A 23,028-nucleotide genomic window follows, 5' to 3' on the forward strand; every position below is an offset into this window, starting at 1 on the left:
GGGAGCATTTTCTCTTTAGCACACTATTCCTAAACTGAGTATTTGACTTCCCTCTCCTACAGGATGGGACAGGATGCAGAAATGCATTCCCTGGGATCCCTTAGCACTTCTCTGCTGGGAAACAGGCAGGTTCCAGGGAGCTGGGAACACAGTCTCCTCTTCCCGATACCCCCAGCTACCAGCCCGGGTTGAGGATCCATCCTGGGCTGCCTAGCCCGCAGAGCCTGGGACATCAAAGCTGGCCTCTCCCAGACCACCAGCTGAATGTCTCCTCCTTCCTCTTCCAGCTCTTTTCTCTTTGGGAGATCTCTTTCTTGGGCCAGTTCCTCTTTTCACTCCTAATCCTGCCTCGTCAGGCCAACAGGTTTAAATGACAGCAGGTGTGATGCGTGACATTGGGGGCCTTGCTTTGCCTTCCCTCCCCTGGACTCCTAGCTGCTTGGGGCCCTCTTCTCCCCAATACTCTGATCTGGAAGAAAGGGGCAGGGTGAAGGAAATGAAGGCAGCAGCATAGCGCCTCCTGGGAAACTTCATCTCCCCTGTTTGTAAAATGTGAACAAGAATTATGTCTACTTCATAGGTTGCTGCAAAGATTAAATGAGGCGAGAGAAGACATGCTCAGTAAGTTTTCTTCCTTAAATCCTTGCTCCAAAAAAGAAAGTCCTTCTATGGAGGATTCCAGTTCTCACAGCATTTGAGAAGAGAGACGGGGCTGGGGGTGGGTTGCAGCCCTCCACCGCGTCACCCTGCGAAAGCAGCTCCCTGCCTGGACTGTGGCATCCTCACCACCACCCAGCCTGCAGACATGCAGAGTCATGGGCTCCACCCAGACCCACTGCATCAGAACCTGCATTTGAATGTGAGGTGATCCTTCCAGTGCCATGGTGCCAGTCTCCCTACTATGGGAGTGCCCCCCAAAAATTTTGAACAGCATGTTTCTAAGATTCTAGACAGCAATTTGGAGGAACAAGTAATGTATATTTGATTGCATTAAATGCAATTTGGTTGCATTAAATGGGCTAAAGAAACATTTCAAAATATTCCAAGAACAATCATTAACCCAGTAAAATGATTTTAAAGAAAATGCATGCCAAGCTTTACGGGGCTTAGCCTGGTGGAAGAGGGAGAACCAAGAATGTAAAGAGCACCCTCAGGAAGCAGTGGAGATGCCAGGAGCTGGGGAAAAAAAGAGAAGACTGAGGGATGGAGATGAGAGAGGGTGGGTGAGCCGCTACAGCCCACCCCGGCCCAGACCAGGAGGGGAACTGGAGCAGGTGGAGGTGCTGGAGCCTGAAGGAAGCGGGGCTGGGCACGGCTCTGTACTGTATGTGACGTGATCGAGTGCTGTTTTGCCCAATTCGCCAAGGTTGTGTAAAACAGACAGATTCCACCCATCCTCTCACTTTCCATCCTGCACAGCCATCTCTAAGGGGACACATGATTTCCAGGACTCAGAATCTTTACCCTCAGTGGCTTTGGGCCTCTGACATTTCAGCTTTTAGGAAAAATGCAAAGACATGGTAAATCCATAACAAACTCAAAATAACGCCATCCCCTGGCACTCTTCAGGTTTCGGCGGGGGGGTTACCTGAATCCTTCTTTATCAGGGGGTAGGGGGGCATTACCTGAATCCTTCTTTATCGGTGGCGGGGGGGTGGTTTACCTGAATCCTTCTTTACAGACAGTACACTTCTCGGGTTCATCCACGCACTTTTTACAGCTCGGGTGGCATTTAAGGCAATTTTTCTGACCTGGAGAAAAATAGCAAGATGAGAAAAGAGAAGGGACAGCACTGACAAGAATCAAATCTTGGACAAGCAGGCTCCCGGCATCTCAAAGCAGGGGTGTAGGTGGGCTGTTCCCCAAATCCACCTCCAGAACGTGTAGAAATAACACAGCCAGAGGCTGCTGGTACCTGCTGTGGGATCACAGATCTCTCACCTCCCCTTTCTAGGGTAAATTAAAGTCCTCAGACAACTGCCAGGCCTCTGAGGCCTGGCTCGGCTTAAATAAAGTGAGTTATTTCAACAGGGATGAAGGCCAATTCCTGGTGGCTGAGTAGAGTTTAATGAGGTGGAAATCTTCATAAACGTGGCCAGGTGTAGGCGGGTGGGGACGGGGAGCCTGAGGCTGCTGCTTGCTCCCCGAAGTGCTTTCCCAGGGAAACCTATATGTGAAGATCTGGCGGCTCTATATGGTGAGACGGGAACCCATGGCAGGTCATCGTGCCTCCTGGGGAAGTTCTGGGTCACCCTAACTCCCACCTGCAATGTCATGTTATTATCTGAGTTGGCACCTCATCAAACACCACCATGCACCACGCCTAAGTGGCTGGGGTGCTCTGGGCCTGGGAGCTAAGGGCTGCTTGCCACACCTGCACGTGTCCCCCTCAGGGCCCCCACAGGTGGCATCATACGCCACAAAGCAGGTGCTGAGTGAGGATGCCTGGGTGAAGGAGGGGAAGGAGGGCAGCCGACTGTGCCCCTGGGAAGGGGGTGGGGATGAAGGCACCTCCGTCTTTTGCAAAGGTCTGGTTGGCAGCCCAGGGCAGGTGTTGGCAAAGACTGTGAAATGTGTCTTGCATGCCTTTTTGTTTCTCCTCTAAAGGGAGTCTGGGATGGGCAAGGTGGCTCACACCTGTAATCCCAGCACTTGGAGAGGCAGAGGCAGGCGGATCATTTGAGGTCAGGACTTCGAGACCAGCCTGACCAACATGGTGAAACCCCATCTCTACTAAAAATACAAAAGAATTAGCCAGGCGTGGTGGCACATGCCTATAATCTCAGCTACTGGGGAGGCTGAGGCATAAGAATTGCTTGAACTCGGGAGGCAGAGGTTACAGTGAGATGAGATCACGCCACTGCACTCCAGCCTGAGTGACAGAGTGAGACTCCATCTCAAAAAAAAAAAAAAAAAAAGGGCAAGTCTGGTTATTTGATGACTTCCTACATCTTTAAAGATTTCCTGGCTCTTGTCCCCAGGGGTAACAGCGATGCCATGACAGGCCGGATCAATGACTTGCCCTGAGCAGCAAGGGCCCAGAGAGGAGGGCTGTGGGGAGGCCTGCTACCTGTAAGACCACAAATGTCAAACGGTAGCTTCTTTAACGTGTTTGAGAACTATCCCCTGTTCATTTCACCCACACACTGCTTATCTGTCTCCCAGGGCCAGGTGAATTACTAAAACACTGGCGTGGGGTCTTGGGCCTAGAACTCCTGGCCATCCCCCCACGCTCCTGGGATGGCAGGACAGCAAGACACCTGGCCTTGCCGCTCTGAGTTCGAGTCCCACCTCCATCATGACTAGTTGTGGCCTCTGCCCTCGCCCAGCTTTGATTCCCCTTCTGTAGGATAAGGAAAACACTGCCTGTCTCTTAGGGGTGCGGTTGCTACCTGTAAAATGCCCTCAAAGACAAACCCTTCCTTTATGAGCCCAAATGGCATTGGTCAGTAGCTGCTCTTCATTTTTGGAGGTCTGCAAACCTTCTGCCCACACTTAAATCCCAACTGCAGCTCAGCAGCTCTGCCTAGGAGGGGCTCTTCCCCAGCTCTGACCCCCAATTCCATATGCCCTCACCCGTGCCCAATGCACACATCCTGTGTTACAGAGAAGCCAATGGCACAGTCTTTCCCGGAGAAATTACAGGATAGACAGCAGCGCCTCCTCTTCTGGTACCTGAAACCAGACTGAGCCCAAGAGTGGCTGGCCCTAGCCATCCCTCTGGCCTTTCTCAATAGCAGATGTTGACTCTGGGTACAGATGCGTGAAATTCCCTGGACGGCCAGGATTTCTTTCAGCATCACTTGGAACTTCTCCTGGCCAGGTCTGTGGGTGAAATGCTGTTAACCACCGGGCCTGGGGGCTTTGATCTCAGCATCTCTGCCTACTTCCCGTTGAAAGTCTTTACTCAGAACAATGAAATATACAGGGAGCAGAAGGCTGGGAAATTCTCCCAGGAGAGGGGACACTGGCCCAGAAAGCTGGATCATTAGTTCTGGTGCCCACGGACATGCCACTTACTTTCATCAGCATAAAATCCTGCAGGACAGAGGGTCACACAGGTGTTCATCTCCTGGTGGTGATAGAACCCACGGCGGCAAGACAGACACTGCGTCGCACCTCTGCCGGAGCAGGTCTCACACCCCTTGTGGCACCGGCGACAGCGTCTTGCTGCTGTGTCCCCAAAGTAGCCCAAGGGGCACACGCTCACGCACTTCCTGTAAGAGCAAAGGCAGGAGCGGGTGAGGGCCTTAACAACCCAGCCCCAGCCTCAGCCCCACACCCGCTCTGCAGTGCTAAGCCAGGCAGCCGGCTGCGAGGGATTTCCCCAGACCTTAGCTGCCCCTCCTGAGTCAGCAAAACCTTGAGGAAACAAAGGCTTCAGGAGTGAATGTCAAACACGATGCCTTTTGCATTGGTGAGTGCAGTTCAGAGGTTCCTCCGTACACAGGTGGGGAGGTTGGGAGCCTTGCAGAGAACCTGGAAGTCCTTTCTTTTCAAAGTGGGCCCCACTGGGAAGTCCCGAGGCTGTGGCATGGTTTCCCAAGGGCATCGTGAGGGTGGTATTTGACTTTTGGAGCTTTTGGTGGCAAAACCCTCCCTTGGGTGCCCTCAGGGAGTGAGTCTCGTGGGCAGTGAGCGTGGCCAGTGGAGTGACAGCCTTCGCACTGCAGCCAGTGAGTGTGCCGTGGCTGGGAGCTGTAGGATGCCACGAGAGCCACACATGCAGCCACCATGCGTGGCCACACCCGTGCCTGAGCCCTCGTGGGTGTGCACCAGTGGCTGGTGGGTGCATCTGCCAACCAGGCCTTTGGGAAGCCTAGCAGTGTCCTGTCCTCGTGGCCTCCTAGGCCTGGCATGTGCAGCGCATGGTGGGTGCTCAGGGAAGTTTGTGAAATGAGAATGGATGACAAGGCAGTTGCAGGACTAGCAGGGAAGAGAATTTGAGAAAGTGGTGATGCCAGGAGCTGGAGGAGCTCGGGGGACAGAGCGCAGGGCCTGACTGCAGGCCACACAGGGGGGGCACACTCACCACAGAAGGGCCAGCCCAAACCGGGCAATTGGCCATGTACCTGGGGCCCCATGTCAGAGCTCCCGATATTCTTCCTCAGGGCAAACCCAGCCTCATGGGCTCTCTGGGGAGCTGCCAGGAGAGCTTCTGTGGAAGCCCCACACCCAACCAGAGTCCAGAAACACTGAGAAAAAGACCAACAACAGGCTCCAGCCTGTCCAAGAGTCATGCCCCGCAAGCTGGCCTGTGAGAGCAGCACCAGGGCCTTGAATTGCATCCATCTCCCAGCCCCCCAGGGCAGCCTGGGCATGTCCAATATGACCCATTTCTCTTTAACAACATGGATAGAAAAGGGTTTATGGGCCGGGTGCAGTGGCTCACTCCTGTAATCCCAGCACTTTGGGAGGCCAAGGTGGGCAGATCACGAGGTCAAAAGATCAAGACCATCCTGGCCAACATGGTAAAACCCTTTCTCTACTAAAAATACAAAAATTAGCCAGGCATGGTGGCACGCGCCTGTAGTCCCAGCTACTCAGGAGGCTAAGGCAGGAGAATCGCTTGAACCCAGGAGGTGGAGGTTGCAGCGAGCCAAGATTGCGCCACTGCACTCCAGCCTGGTGAAAGAGTGAGATTCCATTAAAAAAAAAGAAAACATTTATAAGCATGGACGCCAATGTGCCACAGCTTCTAATTTGATCATAATGGATGTGTATGACTCGTATGATAGGAATACCAAATTACTAAAAATTTAAAAACTCTAAAGCAGTTAACCTCAGTGTGATGACTGTTCGGGAGTGATATATTCATTCCTAACTGGGGCTTCAGGACATGGAAGAGTGAAGGATACCACGTGAAAGGGCCACTGAGTGGCGAGCCACAGGGCTCTGGGACATGCCTTACCTGCTGGTCTTGGCGCTCCCCAGGCTGAAGTGGACACAGTTCAAGCACTGGTCTGCATCAGGGCCATCACAGCCTTTGTCACCACACTCCGGATGGCACACACCTTAAAGAAACAAGCATTGCCTTTCATCCAGAGAGACGCCTTCTCCATTTACTGCAGTCCCGCAGATCCCCGTGTCAGGGTATCAGAGCTTGGCAGGGTAGGGAGAAGCTCCCAGGCCCTGCTGGAGCTGGACAGCCAGACAACAAGGTGGGAGCAGCCGTCCCCGTGGGTCACAGGTGCAGCTGAGCCTCGCTGGGCTCCAGTGTCAGAGCCTGAGCAGCCTAGACAGGGATGGCATGAGGATGAGCAAAACCTCCAGGGCTGCCTGTGCCGCCTGGAGCAGGGAGGAGATGGGACTTGTGAGAGCCTGGAGGGTGCAGGAGAAGGAGAGGCTGAAGCAGCAGCTCTGTTATGTTTACTCACTTGCACCATTCATTCACGCTGGGACCAGCCAGTGCCTTTGACTTCCACATGGAGGACAGAGCAACACAAGAGGGGGTGCTGAGTGTCAGGGGAGCTGCTGGCAAGCTGAGGAGCCAGGAGGAACCAGGTAGGACCCCCCCACCCGCCGAGGTGGGAATGGGGATGGATCTCTGCATGCTCAGGCCTGCCCAGTGGGGTTGTCACTGGGTGGGTCTAGGGTGGGGCAGGGACAGAGCCTGACAGTGCTGTACTGGGGTGGGGGGACTGCTGCTTTCTGTGCCGAGGGCTGAGCCCCTTTCAGAATGTCCCCTTTAGGCTCTCCTTGGAGCCCTCAGTGGGAGGGCAGCAGCCGCGTCTTCCCTCAAGTTCCCAGGGGTCCCCAGCTTCTCACTCCGGAGGCTGGTGTGTGCAGGGGACCTGACTAGATGCCAGCAAACCTCACCCTCTAGGTCCTCCCAGGTATCCCAGAGGTGAACCCAGTGTTAAAGGTCTATGCCTTCAGCGGGGCGGGGCATGCTGCAGGGCCCTCTGCAAGCTGGTCTGCCGAAGCCAGAGCTGGGGTGCACTCCGGCCTGCTGCCCACCTGTGCCTCCTATGCTGGGGAAATGGCCCAGGGGACCCTGACAGTTCTGAGACACAGGGACCTAGTGGGGCACGTGAAGGCTTTTGAGTTATTGGAAGAAAAACCTCCTCCTCCGAGGTGTGAGTTCTCAGAGGGGATGGGCACTGAGCTCGGGAGGAAAGATGCGTTTGTCGCTTACCGCCCTCATTTGGTGGGGACTTGAGGAAAAGACAAAAGTCCTCATTCTCTGCTGCCCACAGTGGGATTTTGCTGGGGCGCACAGAGCCCTCTTCATTCATCTTTAAGTCTCTGGCCTTCCCAGTGTTAGACCTGGCGCGTTTGGCTTCCCTCCCCGAAGGCTCTCCGGTGTTGCTATTTCCCTGGTTTTCACTGGGCTGGGGGGGCCTCACCTGTCCCAGTTCCCACTGTGAACCCCTTTCAGAGCTGTGTGCATCCAGGAGGAGATTATAGACATTATTCCTGGGCTGTGCAGGCATCCTGGGTTCCAGATGCCACCCCTCATTCCTAGAGCTCCTCACTAAGCTCCTCCCCCCAGCTCCAGAAGTCTTTCTATAATATTTTGGATCAATTCCCATCTGATTGGATTCTTTGCCCCACCTCATCCTGGGCCATCTATGGGGACACCCTCTAAAATCCTCACTTCCTGTGCCATTGCTTTAAATTACCCATTGAGCCCAAAACTCCAGCTCAGCCACTGGGTTCTCGCCTTCCCACCCGCACAGCTGGCCCAGCGAGGGCTGGGCTGTTGCAGTGACAAGGACTTCCCTCCCACCTTTTCCTGCAGCGCTTTCTCCCTGAGGAGGCAGCAGGTCTGTCTTGCTTGATAAAGTGAACAATTTCCTTCATCTTAAGAAGCTGAGGGCAGAGGTGGGACAGGGAGGTGGCAGACCAATCTTCTCACTCTTTCTAGACACCGGGAATGGGAGGTGGGCGGGCAGGCCTTGGTTCAGTGTGTTAATGGCTAGATTCCCGGCGTTAGGCACAGAGCAGGTGCTCAATTACTATTTGCTGAGTGGATGAGAGGAGGGTGGCTAAGAACAGGGAAAGTGCAGAGGTCCTTACCATCTACAGACAGAATGTTCTAGAACGTCCTCGGAGAAGGACAGCCTTTGGGAGGGCCCTGGAGCAGTGCTCCCAGCTGCTGGTCCGGGTATAGGGACTTCACATCCCCCCACCCCTGCCCTTGGGTATCTCTGCAGTGGAAAGCTGATTCAATAATTTTTCAAGGAGCCCCATGCAAGGCAGGGGTCTACTCGACAGAGCTGCAGAGCCCCCACAATGCCTCAAAGTCACTGACCGGTCAGGTTAAGACAATGCCCATCCAAGGGCAGAGATGCCTAGATAAATATCTGTAAACAAACCTCCTCAGTATGGCTCTCTACTCGAATTATGTTTAAAAGCCAAATAGCCAGATTCATCTCTCCCATGAAGCATTCTTAAATTAAATGCACCTGGCTGGCCCCGTTGTCCAGTCACTCCACTATGCCTAAGCTTGTACTGGTACAGCTGTAATTCATTCTCTGGGTGAGCTTGTTATTTGTGTTGTAATTTGTCCTTATGTCTGCTTTTCCCCTCGCCTCAATTAGCGTGAAAGTTCCTCCAGGGCCCACGGCCTTCCGGTTTCACTTCCCATAACTCCTGGCACGGGTGTCTTAATACAAGGGGGGCTCCGTTCATGTGCTGAACAGCCTGGCTAGTGGTTGATCCCCCTAGAGATGGGCTTAGACTGACATGGGTTTATTTGAAAACTCCACCTTCAATCCTTTGTGGAGCAAATCCAGGATTTAAAAAACACACAAACACATAAATGTTAGAAAGCAACTTGGGAGTTCTCCATGGGCTTTGTCATTGCGTGCTCAGACCAACTGCCAAAGGGCAGGAGGTTTGTTTGGTATCACCAACTTTTCCACCATCCACCCATCCAAGAACAGTGCACCGGAACCTCACTGGAACGGTATCAGACCAGACAGGCATGCAAGAGCTGAGCTGGTTAACTGCAGACAAGAGTGTCCACGAGAATAAGAGCACACTGAGTACAAGTCTGGTCTCCTTCCTGACTGCTGTGTGCCCTGAGCAAGTTACCTAATGCTTCTGGGCCTCAGCTTGAGCCTGTCGAGTGAGCGTGGATGTGCTGAGCCTGTGAGCACACATGGTCCTGCTCCAGACATCACCCTCATCCTGATAACTGGCTCCTGCACCTGTGGCGCTGTCTTGAAACCCTGTCTTCTAGACAACACCATGTGGGCTCTCGGCTTTCTCGCAGTCCTGCACGGGTGACCACAGTGTCCCGAGCTGTTCTTAGTCCACCGCTTCCTTTGCTCAGTGATGGCTTCTTTCCTGAGGCCAGGCTTCCCTGTGTTCCTGTGCCAGTTCTGTCCTGGCCTCCCAGCGGCTCTCTTGTAGGAACCCAAGCCCTTCCCTGCCTCCTGCCCCCATGCTCGCTGGTTTCAGTATCGCCAGCTCCCTAAGCCCATGCTGCCTGGAGGCACCTAAGAGTGCTTGCTCAGGTGCAGACTCCCAGGCATCCCACACCTGCTGGCTCCCAGTCTCTGAGTGGGGCCAGCCCAGGGTCAGCTCTCAACCCAGCACCCTACGGAGTCCCTGGGGTGGCCTCCAGCTGCACTTTGGCCACCAGACGGCTCTGGCCTAGTAGGCTGGCTGTCACCACAAAGCTGTCCCCCTTCAGAACCACAGCACTGACATCTTCCTTGTGCCCACTCTGCCCACTGCAGCTGGTGCCCTTCCTCCAGGCCAGATGCTCTGGACCCCAGCCTTCCTCTCCACAGGCCATCTTGCCTGCTGCTGTCCTGGGACCCTGGCCGTTTGCAAGCACTCCCAGCTTCCCTCGTCCCTCTCACTCACCAACTCTATTTCTTCGCAACTGATCTCTTTCCCAAAGGGTCCAGGAGGAGCCTCTGCTGGCCTGGGCCCGTCACTCCCAATGCAGCATGCCCACGGCCAGCTCTGGACACCCCATCTCATGTCCACCTGACTTGCGTTGGACTCTCGCGTGGCTCCTCCTCCCTCCTCCTTTGCCTTCCACACTTCGGCACTGTCCGGTTCTCGCCTCCTCTGTCCTCTGTCCTGGTTTCTGAATAGGCTCTTCTCCTGTCACTGGTGTGCCCATCCCAATCACCCCTAAGCCTTCAGGGGGCTTCCCTGAGAGCCAGGAATGTATCTCCTTCCCATGGAGACCCCCTCTCTCCATCTAAGCTCTGCTCAGCAGACTACTAGACTGCAGGATGGTATTACAGTGAGGTTCCGCTGTGCAAGGCTGAAGTCAGTAGCAGATTTTAAGAAAAAAATCAGTTCTTTATTAATAATTACTGAATCTTGCCATAGTTTATAAATCACAGGGGGAAACAGAGCAGATTAGTTCATACATAATTCAATGCTCTATTTTAAAGGAATAGTAGAAGAAATTTAAAATGGAATCGACCATAATTTATACTTGATATGTATTGGTGGAATTCTCCATTTTGTTATTTGTTTTTCACAGAAGTTATTAGATAACTTAAAGCATCAATGTTCTTAGATATCACCCATCATCTATCAAGTAGCTGTAATATTTAGCCAAGGAAAATATGTCCAACCAGAAACACCTCTTCTTGCACAAATTGCTATAGGATGGCTCAGAGGGAGAAGACCAGCTTCTAGCAACGCATGCATAAAACCCCAGCTCAGTGGCTGGAGCCTCTTCGGGCTGCTGTGGCTTTTGGGTGCCTTGTGGAGTGAGCTGGTAGCCCCAAACAGGGGCCACCTTGACAATGGGATGATTGGAGAGAAAGGATTCATATATGGCCTCTTTAGATGCTGTAGGATTTTCAGGGTGTCTTTGTGTAGCATCAGTATCTGCTGATATCGTCTCTTGAGATCCTCTCTGGGTCTTTAACCCCAGGCCTACAGGCTGGTCTGGATCTCTGCCACGTGCTTCTTTTCCGGCTGTGCTCCTTGAACCCAGCCTTCCTGGGTCGCTGGGAGTAACCGTGTCCTTCCCACATCCTGGCCTCAAGGACTAAAAGTGGATGGACTTGAGGGAGTCAGGAGGCTGAGCTGCGAGATGGGGGCCTTTGAGGAAAGGGGGTGCTCCTGGAGGTGGCTAATTACTAGGGAGCAAGACTGCATTCTGGTTGGGCATATAGACCCTGCTTTCCCAGCTGGGAAGGTTGGAAAATACTTACTGGTTTGAAGCATACTTACTGGTCTGTAAAATATTAGCAGAGCCTGGGGTGGAATTAGCTGTATGAGTGCAAATTGCCATGATTATTACGACTCCCAGGCAAGAGAAAACATACAACCATCAGCCCCGCCTCTGCCAGGAGCAGCCCCGTGTTTTAAGAGCTACTCTGGACAATCAAAGCTTGTGGAGGCTGGCCGTTTCCTCTTGCTTCAGGCTCATTACCTGTGTAATCTTCCTCATCTTCAAGAACTTCCACCTGAGGGGGTGACAGGGCAGCCTTGGGTGGCTCCAGCTCTGGGGTCGAGAGCTCCAGCATCCGCGAGCGGGACTGATGGCCACTGAAGGTGTGGTACGGGTGCTCCGCCGTGCCATACAGTATGAGAGTCCATTCTTTCAACTTCCCTGAAAGGCACCAAACCCACAGAATCACCTGCCTGTGCCAAGACCTCCGTCACTCACAGAAATAAGCCAGATGCTGCCTGGCTCCTCCCCTGACAGCTGGGCTCTCGGCTGCTGCCTCCCTTCCTGGTTACCTGTTGATCAGGGCACACCTCTTGCCTAGGCCACATGCTGCTTTCCCTAGGCGTCTTATTCCTGCAAACGGTGCCCCTCTATTCCTGTTCTAGGGAGCTGCCCTCAACTTCCTGTCCCTGCTGGGATGAAGGTCAGCCGGGCTGGACTCGCCACTGTCCTGGAGGCTGTCCTCTGCCCTGCCGATCTCACTGCAGCCTCCCTCGATGTTGCCTCCTTGATGACTAGCACCAGCCACTTTCCCCTCGTGGGACATCCATTGGGTAGATCTGGTGCCAGGCCTGGCGCCACAGCCTCCAAACGTGATAACTGGGTTGCATGGAGGAGCCCTGGTATTTGGATCCTTGATCCTAGATCATGGGAAGACTCGGTCTTGGGCTCTCTCCTCCATGGCTGGTCCAGGACAGTGAGGGATGTTCTGGGAGATAGCAGCGGTGGTAAAAACCCAAATGTCTGCAGAAGCTGGGTGGAGGGAAAACATTGTTGAAAGCAGGGGGATGAGCAGACAGACACCGGGCCCCATGGGGGACGTGAGAGACAGACAGGCACAGGAAAGATGGGCTTCCGGGAGAGCTCCCAGCCAATATGGGGGCAGCAGGGGTCCCGCTCCACCGACCACCTCCACGGGGAGTGACGGCCCATGCAGTCGTCTGTCCTCAGGTATCAAGAGAAGTGAAAAACCTGCTAGCGATTTCCAGGTGAACTCCTGATGTTATAAAACACATTACAGACAGTCCCCAAATTATGGCAGTTTGACTTACAATTTTTTGACTTTACAGTGGTGTGGAAGCGAGATGTATTCAGTACGCTCCTAGACTTAATTATGGGCTATGTCGGGATGAATCCACCATAAGTTGAAAATATCATTAAAATAAGTCAACTTACAATTGTATGTCAAAGAGCATCTATACAAGTAATTAACATGTATCTGCCAGCCGGCTCTGCTGCCGGCCACTGGTTTAAGCTTCCTTTTCTTTTTCCCCACAGCATCCCCAGCATTCAGAGCAGGGTAACTGTTTAGAAGGTCATCACCCCACATAGTTGAGGGGAGCAGGGCCCAGTGTGAGTCTGACCCACCCAAGGACGGCTGCTCAAGCTGACGGGGCTCCCAGCTGCCCCAGCCTCTCTATATTTGTTTCTAACTGGATTGGCTCAATAGGAAACAGACGCATACCAGCTGTGAAACCCCTCCATGGGCCCTCATGACTGTCTCCTGCGACCCAAGCTGGAGGGGACGAGGCATTGCTGGCTCAGTGTCTCTGTGGGCTGGAAAATCCCCGCTTCCTCTTCCTTTTCTGCCACGGGGTTTCTTGGCAGGGAGAATGGTTTTGGGGAGGAAAACAGATTGTTTGGTGTTTACTGTGTTTTCTCATCACTTACCTCTGCCCATGCTCACTGCTCCGCCCCCTGGCTCTGAATGGCAGCCCATCTGTCTTTAGATACACTCTTTCTGTGATGTGGGTCACTCTGCCAGTACAATTTTACCTTTTGTTCCAATTCTGGAAATCTGTTAGCATTTCTAAATCCCAGAATGGTAGCTCCTGCTCATCCTCATTCCCTAAGCCCATAGGCTGTAATCCATACCATCCTGGGTGGGTGGGCGAGTGAAAGACAGGCAGGACCGGCTCAACAGACACGATTCTAAACGGCATTCAACGCTGACCCAGTACCCAACGTGGCACGTGGCAATCCTGTTTAATTTTCCCCATAGCCCCAACTGGCTAAGTACAAGGTTCCTAAAGTCTGGAGCCTCCACACTGCCTCATGTCAGGTTCTGTACTGCCCAAGCCTCCCTCAGCCTGGCCAGGGCTGGAAGAGGTAAGCGAGGCCCTCTTACGTGAAACAGCATCCCCAGCACAGCACTTCCAGAATGCAGTCTTCCTCAGCGCCAGGTTCATTTAGAAGCACAGCAGCTCCCCCACTACAAAGTTCCTAACCCAGCTTACACGTGTGGGGACGGCAACACAGGAAGCTGTTCTCACCGCCGCAGGTGCAGAAAACAAGCCCTGGTGAGGAAACTTTGACTCTCCTCAACTCCTTAGGATCCAATCAGAACCATATTCCAACCACAAAGGAACCCGAGCGCTTTAACTACCAAGTGGTGAACTGCGATTACGGTGGGAGTGTAATGACGGCAGGACAGGGACCAAGGGCTCTGAGGCTGTAATTTGAGTTGAAGTTTATTTCAACCATAGAGGATGTCTCCAAAAACACCACAAAAGGCCTAGTCACTAAAAGTGGATTTTTATTTTCAGATTTAGTTTTGGTAGGACAAACGAGAGAGGCTGCTCCACACGCAGGGTCAGTGGTATGCACAGTGTGGAAAAGAGAGCAGGAAGAATTCCCAGGGGACCAGCAGATGCACAGCCTCATAGGAGGGGAGAGAGGGGGCTGAACTGAAATAGAAGAGAAACTTCATTTTTATGACACTCTCATTTGACTTTATGTATGTGTGTGTGTGTGTGTGTGTGTGTGTGTGTGTGTGTATTTAGACAGGGTATCACTCTGTTGCCCAGGCTGGAGTGCAGTGGCACGATCAGGCTCACTGCAGCCCCAACCGCCCAGGCTCAAGCTACCCTCCCACCTCAACATCCCAAGTGGCTAGGACTACAGGTGTGCACCACCATACCCAACAAATTTTTGTATTTTTTGTAGAGATGGAATTTCACTATGTTTTCCAGGCTGATCTCAAACTCCTGAGCTGAAGCGATCCTCCCACGTTGGCCTCCCAAAGTATAGGATTTACCGGTGTGAGCCACACGCCCAGTTTGTTTGACTTTTTGTTAAAACCACAAGCATGTATTACCTGTTCATATGTAAACATTAAAGCTTTCTTAAAGTTTACCGTTTCAAATCTATGAATAAAGTGGTTGTACGGTCAAAAAAACCCATTAAAAAGCAGTAGTGCTCAGGGCTTTTGACTTTTGCCTCTGAATAAGTACCACGCAAGGATGGCTCAGAAATCCTAAAGTATAAAAGAGCATATGAGGAAGTCTCCCTCCCCATGGGCAACGTGGGTTTCCCATTTCTTGTGTATCATTTCTGAAGCATTTTATTCTTGTTCAGGCATACGTTTCCCCCACCCTTTTTAGTGACGCACGTGCCAGCACTTTCAGCACCCTGAGTTTTCCATCAGCAGTGTATATTGATGATCCTTCCATGGCCGCGCAGGAGAGATGTAGTGTTGTTTACTTAAACAATCCCCGACTGATGGACATTTGGGTGGTTTACAGACTTTGGCAATTATAGTCATATGTAGCTTGACCATGGGGACACGTCCTGAGAAAGGCATCGTTAGGTGATTTTGTTGTTGCGTGAATACCATAGAAGGCGCTTACACAACCTAAATGGTACACATACTCCACACTGAGGCTACAGGGGACAGCCTGCCGCTCCCAGGCCACAAACCTGTGCAGCATGGTACTGTACTGAATATTGTAGGCAACTGGAACACAATGATAAATGTTTGTGTACCTAAACATAGAAAGGGGGCTGGGCGTGGTGGCTCATGCCTGTAATCCCAGCACTTTTGGGAGGCTGAGGTGGGTGGATCGTGAGGTCAGAGATCGAGACCATCCTGATCAACATGGTCAAACTCCGTCTCTACTAAAAATACAAAAATTAGCTGGGCATGGTGGCACGTGGCTGTAGTCCACCTACTTGGGAGGCTGAGGCAGGAGAATTGCTTGAACCCAGGAGGCAGAGGTTGCAGTGAGCCGAGATCCTGCACTCCAGCCTGGCAAAAGAGCAAGATTCTGTCTCAAAAAAAAAAAAAAAAAGAAAAAGAAGAAAATGAAAACATAAAAAGGATACAGTAAAAACATGACATTATAATCGTATGCAACGGCTATTGCGTATGGGGTCTGCCCTTGATGGAAATGTCATTTTGTAGCACGTGACTCTACAAATAGTGCTCTATCCTTGGTCACACAGGGAGGAACGACATGAAGTGAGCAGAGCATGTGAGCCTTGGGCAAATTACTTAATCTCTATTCTTTAGTTTCCTCATCTGTAAAGTGGGTATAATAACATCTACCTCACAGGGTTGTTTGGGAGATTAAATGACTTAATGATGGTAAAGCACTTAGAACAGTGACTGGCACCCAGGAGCTGTCTGTTAAGGGAAATCTACTGCACACGTCATTTCAGCTGTGTGCATGTGCACCTATATAGGCTACATTACTAGTGGTAAAACTCAGTGTCAAAAGGATCGGGCTTCCTCGCAGCCTGAAGCTATGGCTTACATTGCCAATCTGATAACTCAGGAAGGATAACGTAGCATTTCCCTTATTATATGAGAAACCGAGCATCTTTTTCATGTAATTAAGAGCAAGACAACTTTCTGATATGGTAAAATTAAACCTCATTTATAAACTTGGAAATTTACCAAATATATTTGTTAGGAACAAGTGATAAGACTTCTAAGATGCATAGAAGCAGATCTTAGCTGCATTCGTAGCAAGGACCAGTGGAATGAGATGGTGTTTTGCTCATACAAGGGTTATATTTTTGTTCTTTCTCTCTATCTCCAGGATATTCATAAGAGCCTGTGAGGGGTCAGGCGCTGAGCTAACAACCTGTGGAGCTGAGAGCTGGGAGCACTAAAAAAGCCGGCAGGAAAGAGGCAGTGGGTCCAAAGCAACCCCTTCCTGCATGTGCCCCCAAAGGAGACCGTTCCTTTTCTAACAGGTGCGATTTGCGACACTTGACCTAAGGTTAAGGTTTAGACAATGGTAATTCTGGAGACATTTATCTCCCTTTTCTAGTACTTAAATGCTTTCTTCACTTCCTCAACCAAGGGAGTCACTCTGATTTTCCTGCCTTCGGAAGACATAAAAATAAGTATTCCATACCTATGCATAAAGCGTATAGCATACATTTGAAGTGTGATTCTTTTTTAAAATTATTTTTCCCCAGTTAGAATAAAAATTATTAAATGTTGAGGTATTTAAAGAAAAAATAAAAATAAATCACCTGTAACCCTTTGGGCATACTTCCTGGGCTGTTTCCTACGCATGTGCATTTCTTGCGTAGTGGAAAACACAGAGCACCCTGTTTAATCTCTCTTCTCCCCACTTAGCATTATATCATGTTAATCGCATTAGATGTTGTTTATTTTCTGTTCATTGTTTTCTCTCCCTTCAGCCGAGAGGCATCACAGACGTCTCTTGTTTGGTGCATTAGCTTCAGTGTGTGGCAAGTTTTGGGCACACAGTAGGTACTCAATAAATGTTTGCTGAATGAATGAATCCGTTACAACATAATTTTGTTGACAGCAAAATACTTCACCCCATGAATGTAACCATTTGTTTAACAATCTCTTATGACAGGTTATGACAGCACATTTAGTCCAGTTTTCTTTTTTGAAATACATAAATCTGCCAGAAATGTTATTTGATGCAGTCTGGATTACTTTTTCCCAAGAGTCCCCAGAGTGTAACCACTGGGTCAGACAAGAAGACACTGTTAATGTCTTATCTTGAACTGTATGTCTATCATGAACTGTAATGCCAACTTATGACTATCATAAACTGCAATGCCAACTTTTGTCTATCATGAGCTGTAATGCCACATGATCCCACCACAGTGATTGGTGTCCCATGAGGCTTGACTGCAAAATAGCCAGGCGAGTGACCACAGGCCACCTGGGCAAATCAGTTCCTGTATAAGAATCACACCTTCTACACAGTCCCTTCCTCAAACCGCAGCCCAAGCTTAACAGAGGCAGGAGGGTCAGATGCTGGTGACTTAGCATAACAGACTAAGGCAGAGACATAGGAACAAGCTTCTTGGAGGCTTTAGATTTCAGGGGGCATCCAGCCCCTCTCACTGAGTCCACAGTGTCAGCCCCAGAACAGGAGCACATGTGTCAGGACAGGCTCCCCAGGCCGGCCCCTCCATACTCGGTCACCCCCCAGAGGCCACATTCTCTTTGGGAAGATGAGCCACATGGGTGCAGAAGAAGCAAGGAAGAAGAACAGGCAGACGCATCCAGGGACACCCCAGGCCAGAACAGGGTCTACGCTCAACAGAACTGCCATCTGGAGGCAGCTGGATTTTAGAATGTTGGCAAAGCATTTAACAAGAATGCATCATTTACTATTCAAGATACTCCGGCCTGTTCAAGTTTACTATTGTAAAAACCCAACTAGCACCATGAATTCCTTAGTTTCTAAAAGGAGGGGCTCTTAAAAGATTCCCAATTCAAATTCTTTGCCATCAGATTCCTGAGCCTGTAGAAGAATCACAAATCCACCTGTTTAAACACTTGGGCCAGCACTGCCAGCAGGCTGCCTCCAGATGTCAACAACGAAGGCCAGGGAAATGTCATTGTGGGAGGTGGAGGATAATCCACAGCTAATGCCATCTGAGGCTGCCAATAAATGGCTTTATCATCACTCACTATCTTCAATGCAGTATTTCCCCTCCACGAATTAAATTCATAATGAACAAACAGGATTATTCCCGTTATGCAAAGAAAGAACCAGAATTAAGGGGAGACTAAGGTTGAATTTGCCAACAGGAAAGTACCAGCAGTAATGAAGCTTTTCTATGCCTGGCACTTTGAGTTAAGCATTAAAATCCTTGAGAAGGAAATTTACAATCGGAGACAAAGCGAGTAGGGGTGGGGGGAAAGTTCTGTTAGATTAAGGACTCTGAGCTAATACTTTTGGATTCCTGGATTTTCTTGACTATAAGAGAAGTTATTAACAATACAGAGTTTATTAATTCTCCCCCTACGTTCCCATACTTAAAATATGCAGGAAGAAATTCCTTAATTGAAACACAGTGAAGCAAGAGAGCCCTAGAAAAATCACGTAAATATGTTTCAGTTTAACACACCAGTGGAAGGTTTTTCCTTTTGAGATTCAGTGAACCAGTCACTCATGGTTACATTCCAGTTACAAAGCTTAATGCAGAGGTTTGGGTGGAAGGAATAAAAAAGGCTTATTTCCATCTATTTATAAAAATATACAAAAACACCCCTATAATTCACATACTGAATACCCCTATAATTTACTCCTTAAAAGGGTGAATTTTACAGTATATGAATTATATCTTAATAAAGATATTATTGAAAATACTGTTTAGGGGTCAGGAATGAGCATGTGAGCACAAAAAAATAAAATAGAAAAATTAGCCAGGCGTGGTGGTGTGCTCTTGTAGTCTTAGCCACTTGGGAGGCTGAGTTGGGAGGACTGCTAGAGCCCAAGAGTTGGAGGCCACAGTGAGCTATGATTGCACCACTACACTCCAGCCTAGGTGACAAAGCAAGACCCTCTCTCAAAAAATATACATGTAATTACACATGCACACAGTAATTTTTAGTGTGTACATATATATGTGTATATATGTACACACACACACAACAGAAATATCGACCTTTGCTCAACAGATTTAACACATTATTAAAAATGCACTTTAACTTCAGATTATGGCAAGTAAGAGAAAGGAAGATAAAAAGGAATTTAGGAATGGCGTGGAAAGGCTAAGAAAAAGCACATACACATGTGCTCCCCATGTACACACACATCCATGTATGCACATGTACATGTGTTCACAAGGCACCCATGACATGTACTTACATTAGCACACATACATACACACACACGTACTTACATTAGCACACATACATACACACATACTTACATTAGCACACATACAAACACACACGTACTTACATTAGCACACATACATACACACATTAGCACACATACATACACACACATGTCCTTACATTAGCACACACACGTACTTACATTAGCACACATACACACACATGTCCTTACATTAGCACACATACATACACACACATGTACTTACATTAGCACACATACACACGTACTTACATTAGCATACACACTTACTTACATTAGCACACATACACACACATGTACTTACATTAGCACACATACATACACACACGTCCTTACATTAGCACACATACATACAAACACACACGTACTTACATTAGCACACACACGCACTTACATTAGCACACATACACACACATGTCCTTACATTAGCACACATACATACACACACATGAACTCTCAGAGCCGGGTGTAAGAAAGGGGCGATGGAAATCTTCCCTGTGCTCTTATAGCCACAAGAACCCTGAAAGATGGTATTTTCAGTGCTGGGAAAAGGATCGAAGAGTCCTAAACAAATATCCATCCAGTAAAGAATGATCACCTGTGTGTACAATGAACCACACAGCACTTTTCTTAATGGCATCTATAAGGTCATTCTATCTTTTAAGAATTTCCAGCCTTTTCAAAGAAATAAATTAATAGTCTGGAAAGTCAAAAACTCTTACAAGGTTTATAACAAAGAAACAGTCCTTTTTCCACTCCATTCTACCTCCTGAAGTCCCCCTGACTTCCTGCCTCTTTAGAACACTTTCAGCTAATTTTTCTGGCATTTACCCTTACATTGCTAGATACAAATACTCATATCCATGTCCTGGTTTCTTGATATGAGACATTATCCAACGATGTCTCACCTGGGAAGCTGAGAATTCAGTCCTCTTTCACTATCCCCCACACACTCACGTGCTCCCTCTCCCTCCCCCACCCCCCAATATTCTTCTATTTTTATTGGGTCCAATGTTTATTGTCTTTCCCCCACCACCCTTTCATTTTCTGGGAGATTTTCTCAAGTTTATCTTCTAACATATCTATTGAACTTTTAATTTTTGACTTACATTTTTAATTTTAAAGCATTTATGGGCTTCTCCCAATATTTATTTTTGTGAGACAGAGTCACCTAGGCTGGAGTGTCGTGGTACGATCTTGGCTCACTGCAACCTCCACCTCCCAGATTCAAGCGATTCTCCTGCCTCAGCTACCCATGTAGCTGGGATTATAGATGCCACTACCACACCCAGCTAATTTTTGTATTTTTAGAAGAGATGGGGTTTCACCATGTTGGCCAGGCTGATCTTGAACTTCCTAACCTCAGGAAATCTACCTGCCTCAGCCTCCCAAAGTGCTGGGATTACAGGTGTGAGCTACTGTGCCCAGCCAAAAATGTGATATATATATATTTTTTGAGACAGAGTCTTGCTCTGTCACCCAGGCTGGAGTGCAGTGGCACAATCTTGGCTTACTGCAACCTCTGCCTCCGAGGTTCAAGTGATTATCCTGCCTCAGCCTCCCAAGTAGCTAGGATTACAGGCACCCACCACCACGCCTGGTTAATTTTTGTATTTTTAGTAGAGGTGGGGTTTCACCATGTTGGCCAGGCTGATCTGGAACTCCTGACCTCAGGTAATCTGCCGCCTTGGCTCCCAAAGTGTTGGGATTACAGGTGTGAGCCACCGTGGCCAGCCTAAAAATGAGGTTATTTTGAAAGTCCTGGAATAAATACTTCCAACCTAGAATTCTATATCCAGTGAAAATATAATTCAAAAATGGGCTGAAATAAAGACAGTTTCAAAGAAAACAAAGCTGAGCAAAGTCCTTGCCAGAAGGCCAGCTTGATAAGAAACGGTAAAGGATGAGTTTCAGGCTAAGGGAAATGATACCAGATGAAAATTCAGACCTACAGGAAGGAATAAAGAGCACTAGCAATGGTAAATATGTCAGAAAACACACTAAAGGGTAGCTGTTTTCCTTAATTTCTTTAAAACACAACATACCTATAATCCCATCATTTTGGGAGGCCAAGGCATGTGGGTCACTTGAGGCCAGGAGTTCAAGGCAAGCCTGGCCAACATGGCAAAACCCTGTCTCTACTGAAAATACAAAAATTAGCAAGGCATGGTAGTGCACACCTCTAATACCAGCTACCTCGGAGGCTGAGGCAGGAGAATTGCTTGAACCCAGGAGGTGGAGGTTGTAGTGAGCTGAAATCATGTCACTGCACTCCAGCCTGGGCAACAGAGTGAGACCCTGTCTTGGAAAGAAAAAAAAAAACTAGAAGACTGCCTAAAGCAAAAAATAGTATCACTGTTTTAAGGAGTTTGTAACATATACAGAGTAAAATATACAACACCACTACTGCACAAATAATGAGGAAGCAGCGGGGGATGGAATTACATTGTTATTAGATTCTTTTATTTGTGAGGTGTAAAGCTGTTCAATATTAATTCTAAGTAAAGTCTAATAAATTAAGGATGCATGTTGTAATCCCCAGAGCACCACTCAAAATACAGCTAAAAAGCCAGCAGAGGAAATAAAATGGAATACTGACAAACATTTGATTAATCTAAAACAACACAGGAAAAGAGGAACAGAGTATTTTATCTTTTTAATACTGATGGATTTAGTTTTCTTGATATTGGGCTTAGAATTTTTGTATTTATGTTCTTGAGTGAGACTGGCTGAAAATTCTCCATTCTCATATGTGCTGTTGGGATTTGGTATCAAGAATACACTGGCTTCAGCCAGGCACGGTGGCTCATGCCTATAATCCCAGCACTTTGGGAGGCTGAGGCAAGTGGATCATCTGAGGTTGGGAGTTCCAGACCAGCCTGGCCAACATGGTGAAATCCTGTCTCTACTAAAAGTACAAAAATTAGCCAGGTGCGGTGGTGCATGCCTGTAATCCCAGCTACTTGAGAGGCTGAGGCAGGAGGATCGCTTGAACCTGGGAGGCAGAGGTTGCAGTGGGCCGAGATCACACCATTGCACTCCAGCCTGAGTGACAGAGCAAGACTCCCTCTCAAAAATAAATAAATAAATAAATACACTGGCTTCATTAAACTAAGTGGGGACTGTTTCCCTCTTTTTCTACTGGCTAGAAGAATCTACAGAACACTGACATTATCTTCTCTTTTTAAATGTTTGGTAGAATTTGCCATTAAATCACTCTGGCCTTGAGTTTTCTTATAAATTACAGAATAAATGTCTTTAATAGGACAATTTTAATTTTTATTTAAACTTGTGTCAATTTTGTTGTTATATTTTTTCTTGTAATTTGTTTATTTCCCTTAAAGTTCCTTTTCTTTGTAACATAATTTTAATGTATATAGGATCTATAAACATGTTCTCTTCATTCCGGAAATCATATAGTTTCACTTTTCTGGTCTACTTACAAGTTTACCAATTTTATTAGTTTCTTCCACAAACCAGCTTGTGGTTTTGATAATTTTCTCTACATATGTTTGTTTTCTAGTTTGTTAATTTCTGCTATTTTAAAAATTCCTTCTTTCTTTGTTCTTTATGATGTTGGTCTTTTCCTATCATCTTAAGTTGGATGCCTAGCACACTAATTTTCAGGCTTTTTTCTTTCCTGATATATGCAATTATGGCCATAAAGTTGTCTAGCTACTACTTAACTGTGTCTTCCTTATTTGAATAAGTAGTATTTTTCATTATCATCCAGTTTTAAATATTTTCTTATATAAATTA

At 48.5% G+C, this 23,028-nt stretch overlaps 1 protein-coding gene across 2 annotated transcripts in view; it reads right to left on the bottom strand.

The window, feature by feature from the left end:
* PCSK6 (proprotein convertase subtilisin/kexin type 6) overlaps nt 1–23,028 on the bottom strand; it is a 182,273-nt gene that overhangs the window by 15,408 nt on the left and 143,837 nt on the right. The window contains exons 14-18 of one of the 2 annotated variants that reach the window (XM_021674365.2): nt 11,363–11,542; nt 11,161–11,199; nt 5,912–6,014; nt 4,021–4,217; nt 1,664–1,751 (exon numbers count right to left, since the gene is read on the bottom strand). In XM_021674365.2, the coding sequence (XP_021530040.2) occupies nt 1,664–1,751; nt 4,021–4,217; nt 5,912–6,014; nt 11,161–11,199; nt 11,363–11,542 (607 nt within the window). The remainder of the gene's footprint in view (nt 1–1,663; nt 1,752–4,020; nt 4,218–5,911; nt 6,015–11,160; nt 11,200–11,362; nt 11,543–23,028) is intronic. The other variant, XM_064376307.1, reaches the window with a different exon arrangement.

This window comes from Aotus nancymaae, unplaced genomic scaffold, assembly GCF_030222135.1.
Source record: "Aotus nancymaae isolate 86718 unplaced genomic scaffold, 86718_ANA_hifiasm-v0.15.2.pri h1tg000014l, whole genome shotgun sequence".
Taxonomy (NCBI): domain Eukaryota; kingdom Metazoa; phylum Chordata; class Mammalia; order Primates; family Aotidae; genus Aotus; species Aotus nancymaae.